Source organism: Salmo salar, chromosome ssa27 (genome assembly GCF_905237065.1).
Source record: "Salmo salar chromosome ssa27, Ssal_v3.1, whole genome shotgun sequence".
NCBI lineage: Eukaryota > Metazoa > Chordata > Actinopteri > Salmoniformes > Salmonidae > Salmo > Salmo salar.
In genome coordinates, this window is record NC_059468.1 from 18133129 (window position 1) to 18139696 (window position 6568).

The 6568-nt window shown below is 46.5% G+C and overlaps 1 protein-coding gene across 2 annotated transcripts; it reads right to left on the reverse strand.

Annotated features, from left to right (window-relative positions):
• Positions 1 to 396: 396 nt before the first annotated feature.
• LOC106588604 (mediator of RNA polymerase II transcription subunit 1-like) lies at positions 397 to 2584 on the reverse strand. 2 transcript variants are annotated; one of them, XR_001324677.2, is made up of 5 exons: positions 2474 to 2584; positions 2320 to 2378; positions 2082 to 2231; positions 651 to 1773; positions 397 to 467 (listed from the first exon to the last, which is right to left on the reverse strand). XR_001324677.2 is itself a non-coding variant. In XM_014177760.2 (4 exons), exons 1-3 carry the CDS (start codon positions 2494 to 2496, stop codon positions 1027 to 1029), a joined length of 1287 nt encoding a protein of 428 aa, XP_014033235.1. In that variant the 5' UTR covers positions 2497 to 2584; the 3' UTR covers positions 397 to 467; positions 651 to 1026. The 2 variants fall into 2 exon arrangements, 1 of the variants encoding a protein (XP_014033235.1); XM_014177760.2 differs by having other exon boundaries at positions 651 to 2231.
• Between the last annotated feature and the right edge of the window lie 3984 nt (positions 2585 to 6568).

Consider the following 6568-nt stretch of genomic DNA (forward strand, 5'->3'; position numbering starts at 1 on the left):
AAAATAAATAAACTGCACTGTTGGTTAAGGACCTGCAAGTAAACATTTCATGGTAAAGTCGACACGCAGCGCATGTGACAAATAGTTTGTCGTCATTTTCTGGATGATCAGACAATGGAAATCTTATTTTTGGGGAGGGGTGTTATTGAAGTACTTCACAATCAGAACTTTCAGGAGGGTTTTAGTGAGATAGAAAGCGAGTGCATTAGAGCCACCATTAATATTAATGGCATCAAGCACAAAACTCTGCTTCAGGCTCATTGACTGCAGAGGTCCAGTGATCCTGTCAAATGCCAGAGAACTTCTACTGGAACAATCAACCTGATTACCACACTGACATTCCTTTGAAGGCATTCAAAACATTTGTCTGCAAACACTAAAGAAAAACAAGACTAAAATGTTTAAGTCAATTTTATTTAAAACAATTGAAGGAGAGAAGTCCTGACAACACTTCCAGGTCACAGCACCTAGAAGACAAGATTAGTAACAAGCATACATGAAAGCAAAGACAGGTCCCAAGGCGGCATATATACAGGTAGCCAAATTCCGATCTTTTGCCTAAGAGCCAATCAGCAAAAAGATCAATAAACTGCCTGTGTAAACCTACACAGCCCAAGTGGCATAACAATACAGAGAAACTGAAATCTCACCTCAACTGGTGGCTACAGATCCCACTTCGTCATGTTCTGGACTCCCCTAAAGCTCTGGACTCAGACATAGGTAGTGTTGGGGCCTTTCTGCTTGGCAGATAGTGTGGTTTGGCTGTGGCTTGCCGACACTTGAAGAGCTGGGTTGAGTTGCTAGGGGAGGCACTACACCTACCGAGTAGGGTCTTTGAGCCAGTAGATTGGAGATCCGCCGTACAATTCTGGGATGCTGGTCTGGGCAAAGCGTTGAGGGGTGGATGAGATGGCACTGCTGGTCCTGCTCAGGGTAGGGCCATAGCTACTAGACAAGAGGATCTGGGTGGGACTTCTGGGAGAGCTAGTGTTGGACTTCACTTCATTAGCTGGGCTGATAGTGTTGTCAAGTGGCTCTAAACCTGCCCCCAGTCTTCTGGGCTGTGGCAGGAGCATTCTGGATGAATGTTGAACTGAAGAGGCTGGAGACTGGCCCACTACTGGCAGCATAGCTGGGCTGGTAGCTCCCCCAATGAGCAGACATTTGGCCATACTTCCTTTGGGCACGTTTAGCAAGGAGATTCTGGCTGTATGTTGAACCCCTTCCACCCTGGTTAGAGGTAAACAGGCTTTGGCTTGGTGTTGCACCAGGGTCAGAGCCAGGCTTGAAGGCTCCATAAGAGTTTCCACAAGCTGTAGAGCTAGGGCGAAAAAGACTGGAGCGAGAGGCCAGGCTGGAAGTGGGCATGCCGCGACTTGCTCCATCTAGTCTCTGGCCAGATGTTTGGGCATATTGATTGGAAGTTGAAACACTTCTACTGGCAGAGCTGCTCTGGTATTGCATAACATCTTGGGAGAAGCTAGGCTTGTAGCTTTTTGCTGCACTCCCACCTTGAGTAGAACCAAAACTCAGAGGACCTGGTCTAAATGAAGAACCACTTGAGGGAACTTGACGGTCAGGAGTGGAAATTGACTGGGCAGAGATTTCTATTGGTCCCTTGGAAGCCAGGGTAGAGAAGCTGCTCCCTTGCTCCAGGTCCTGGACATAGCGGGTGAGGGTAGCAGCTTGACCATAGAGGCTGGGGGCTCCTCTACTCTGAGTCTGGACAAGGCCTTGGTTGGGTTGTCTGGAGGTGGAGAACTTCAATCCACTCTGGGTAGAGCCATAGTTTGGAGTAGATGGTTTCAGGTTAGAGGCAGGTCTACTGTGGACATTAAACATACCATATGGATTCTGGACTAAACCAGAGCTGCTGGAGTGAGGCTGTACTGGATGAAGAGTGTAGGGCTGAATTCTCTTTGCCTCCCAACTTGAAACTGGCCTTACTGCACTGGGGTCAGAGACACTTTGACTATAGGTTCTGCTGGCCTTGGTTTGATGCATGTTGTGGATGGCAGAGGCGCCACTGGCTATAGAACCAGAGAGGCTAATGTCAGTATTCTTGGCACGGGTCCTCTTACCCTTTGTCTGGGCAGAGGTAAAGCTGCTGGGGATAGAGCCACGAGAGGCTGGTCTGAATTGATCCTGGGGATAGCTGCCACCTGTTTGCCTCTGCGCAACTTCCATTCTGGAAAAGCCAGAAAACCCATAGCCTCTTATTCTCTGGGCATCTAAACAGAACAAAGGGAAGTTATAGATTCAGTGACAAACTTGAAGGTTGGTCTGACAAAAGTGACCATGTTGGTGTTCATGCCTTACCACGTGGAGCCCATGTAAAACTTGAGTGTTCTGCAAACAATGAGCAAAGGAACACAATCCTGTCAAGAAAAGACATGGCCATTACACATCAACATTGCAAATATAAGCAGCAACCTTGCAGTAGACCTGAAACACACTGTTCAAAGAATCTTACCCCAAATTAATTCCAAAAGCCATATCAAAGCCTTAAACCACCAACAGCCCAGACAAAGCAATACTCCACAATTAGTGGCTCAATGCCTTACTGCCTTGTTTAGTTGACATACCAGCTTGGTGTGTATTTATTGCCTGAACCTGCAGTTGCCATCCAATCACTGGCTTATTGATTGAGCATTCTCAGCTGTATGTCTTTGTGGAGGGACAGATTTTAAAACAACCAAGGTGAGGAGAGAGGACGCGAAGAGTTAAGGAAAGACTTTTGAAATTCACACAAAGAGGGCTAACGGTATGACATCACAACGACATGCAGCTGAACATGATCAATCAATCAAACAGTGATGACGACTGGCTGTTCAGGCTAGAAATATACACTCAGCTGATATATCAACAACTCAAGGCAGTAAGGCTGCGTTTACACAGGCAGCACAATTCTGATCTTGTTTTCACTAATTAGACAAATCAGATCTGCTCTGAAAAAGAGCTGATTTGAAAAGATCTGATTTGATTGGTCAAAAGACAAATTAGTAGAAAAAGATCTGAATTGGTCTTCCTGTGTAAACACAGGCTAAGTTAGCGAGCTGGCAGCTATTGCGTTGTCTAGTGTGTGGGTTCTGTAGTACTTCATTTAAACATAGCTTTTGGAATACATTTTGGTTACAATGTTTGGGAAAAAAGTTTTTCATACCTACTGAAAAGTTGCTGCTTGTGAAATATGTTGTGTAATTTCTCTCTTGGCTTTTACGTGATTTAACTTGTACAATTTATTCTCTTGACAGGATTTGTTTGTTTTGTTCATTGTTTGCAGCTTGTGTAAGCTATGTGTGTCAAATCAAATCAAAATTCAAATCAAATTTTATTGGTCACATACACATGGTTAGGAGATGTTAATGCGAGCGTAGCGAAATGCTTGTGCTTCTAGTTCCGACTATGCAGTAAAATCTAACAAGTAATCTAACAAATTCAATTACCTTATACAAAAACAACTACCTTATACACACAAATGTAAAGGGATGAATAAGAATATGTACATATAAAAATATGGATGAGCGATGGCGTGCGGCATAGGCAAGATGCAGTAGATGGTGTAGAATACAGTATATACACATGAGATGAGTAATGTAGGATATGTAAACATTATTAAAGCGGCGTTATTTAAAGTGACTAGTGATACCTTTATTAAGTCAGTTTATTTAAGTGGCCAGAGATTTGAGTCTGTATGTTGGCGGCAGCCTCTCTATGTTAGTGGTGGCTGTTTAACAGTCTGATGGCCTTGAGATTGAAGCTGTTTTTCAGCCTCTCGGTACCAGCTTTATTGCACCTGTACTGACCTCGCCTTCTGGATGATAGCGGGGTGAACAGGCAGTGGCTCGGGTGGTTGTTGTCCTTGATGATCTTTTTGGCCTTCCTGTGACATCGGGTGCCGTAGGTGTCCTGGAGGGCAGGTAGTTTGCCCCCGGTAATGCGTTGTGCAGACCGCACTACCCTCTGGAGAGCCTTGAGGTTGAGGGCGGTGCAATTGCCGTACCAGGCGGTGATACAGCCCGACAGGATGCTCTCGATTGTGCATCTGTAAATGTTTGTGAGTGTTTTAGATGACAAGCCAAATTTTTCAGCCTCCTGAGTTTGAAGAGGCGCTGTTGCACCTTCATCACCACACTGTCTGTGTAGGTGGACCATTTCAGTTTGTCCGTGATGTGTACGCCGAGGAACTTAAAACGTTCCACCTTCTCCACTACTGTCCCGTCGATGTGGATGGGGGGGTGCTCCCTCTGCTGTTTTCTGAAGTCCACGGTCATCTTCTTTGTTTTGACGTTGAGTGAGAGGTTATTTTCCTGACACCACACTCCGAGGGCCCTCACCTTCTCCCTGTAGGCTGTCTCGGCGTTGTTGGTAACCAGGCCTACCACTGTAGTGTCGTCTGCAAACTTGATGATTGAGTTGGAAGTGTGCATGGCCACGCAGTCATGGGTGAACAGGGAGTACAGGAGAGGGCTGAGAACGCACCCTTCTGGGGCCCCAGTGTTGAGGATCAGCGGGGTGGAGATGTTGTTTCCTACCTTCACCACCTGGGGCGGCCCGTCAGAAAGTCCAGGACACAGTTGCACAGGGTGCGGTCAAGACCCAGTGTCTCGAGCTAGATGACGAGTTTGGAGGGTACTATGGTTTAAATGCTGAGCTGTAGTCAATGAACAACATACTTACATAGGTATTCCTCTTGTCCAGATGGGATAGGGCAGTGTGCAGTGTAATGGCGATTGCATCGTCAGTGGACCTATTGGGGCGGTAAGCAAATTGGAGTGGGTCTAAGGTATCATGTAGGGTGGAGGTGATATGATCCTTGACTAGTCTCTCAAAGCACTTCGTGATGACAGAAGTGAGTGCTTCGGGGCGATAGTCATTTCATTCAGTTACCTTAGCTCTTGGGAACAGGAACAATGGTGGCCATCTTGAAGGATGTGAGGACAACAGACTGGAATAGGGATTGGTTGAATATGTCCGTAAACACACTGCCAGCTGGTTTGCGCATGCTCTGAGGACGCAGCTAGGGATGCCGCCTGGGCCGGCAGCCTTGCGAGGGTTAACATGTTTAAATTGTCTGGGAGCAAGACGTTGGTGTCCGCGACGGGGCTGGTTTCTTTTTGTAATCCGTGATTGACTGTAGACCCTGCCACATACGTCTCGCGTTTGAGCCATTGAATTGCAACTCTACTTTGTCTCTATACTGACGCTTTGCTTGTTTGATAGCCTTGCGGAGGGAATACCTGCACTGTTTGTATTCGGTCGTGTTTCCGGTCGCCTTGCCATGATTAAAAGCAGTGATTCGCGCTTTTAGTTTCGCTCGTATGCAGCCGTCAAGCCACGGTTTCTGGTTAGGGAAGGTTTTAATGGTCACAGAGGGTATGACATCTCCAATTCACTTGCTAATAAACTCGCTCACCGAGTCAGCGTATACATCAATGTTATTGTCTAAGGCTATCCAGAACATATCCCAATCCACGTGATCGAAGCAATCTTGAAGCGTGGAATCCGATTGGTCAGACCAGCGTTGAATTGAGGCCTTGTCCAGCCGGGAAGAACTATTGGATATAAAAGCGATGTCAATTTACCATCATTACGACCAGGAATACCTCTTTCCCGAAGTGGATCCTTTGTTTGGACCTCCACCCTGGACATGTATACGCTGTATACGCTGACTCGGTGAACGAGTTTATTAGCAAGTGAATCGGAGATGTCATACCCTCTGTGACCATTAAAACCTTCTCTAACCAGAAACCGTGGATTGATGGCTGCATTCGAGCGAAACTAAAAGCGCGAACCACTGCTTTTAATCATGGCAAGGCGACCGGAAACACGACCGAATACAAACAGTGCAGCTATTCCTTCCGCAAGGCTATCAAACAAGCAAAGCGTCAGTATAGAGACAAAGTAGAGTTGCAATTCAATGGCTCAAACGCAAGACGTATGTGGCAGGGTCTACAGTCAATCACGGATTACAAAAAGAAAACCAGCCCCGTCGCGGACACCAACGTCTTGCTCCCAGACAATTTAAACAACTTCTTTGCTCGCTTTGAGGACATTACAGCTGACATAGCCCGTTACCAAAGCCTGTGGGCTCTCCTTCTCCGTGCCCAATGTGAGAAAAACATTTAAACATGTTAACCCTCGCAAGGCTAACGGCCCAGACGGCATCCCTAGCTGCGTCCTCAGAGCATGCGCAAACCAGCTGGCTGGTGTGATTACGGACATATTCAACCAATCCCTATTCCAGTCTGTTGTCCTCACATCCTTCAAGATGGCCACCATTGTTCCTGTTCCCAAGAGCTAAGGTAACTGAATGAAATGACTATCGCCCCGAAGCACTCACTTCTGACATCACGAAGTGCTTTGAGAGACTAGTCAAGGATCATATCACCTCCACCCTACCTGATACCTTAGACCCACTCCAATTTGCTTACCGCCCCAATAGGTCCACTGACGATGCAATCGCCATTACACTGCACACTGCCCTATCCCATCTGGACAAGAGGAATACCTATGTAAGTATGTTGTTCATTGACTACAGCTCAGCATTTAACACCATAGTACCCTC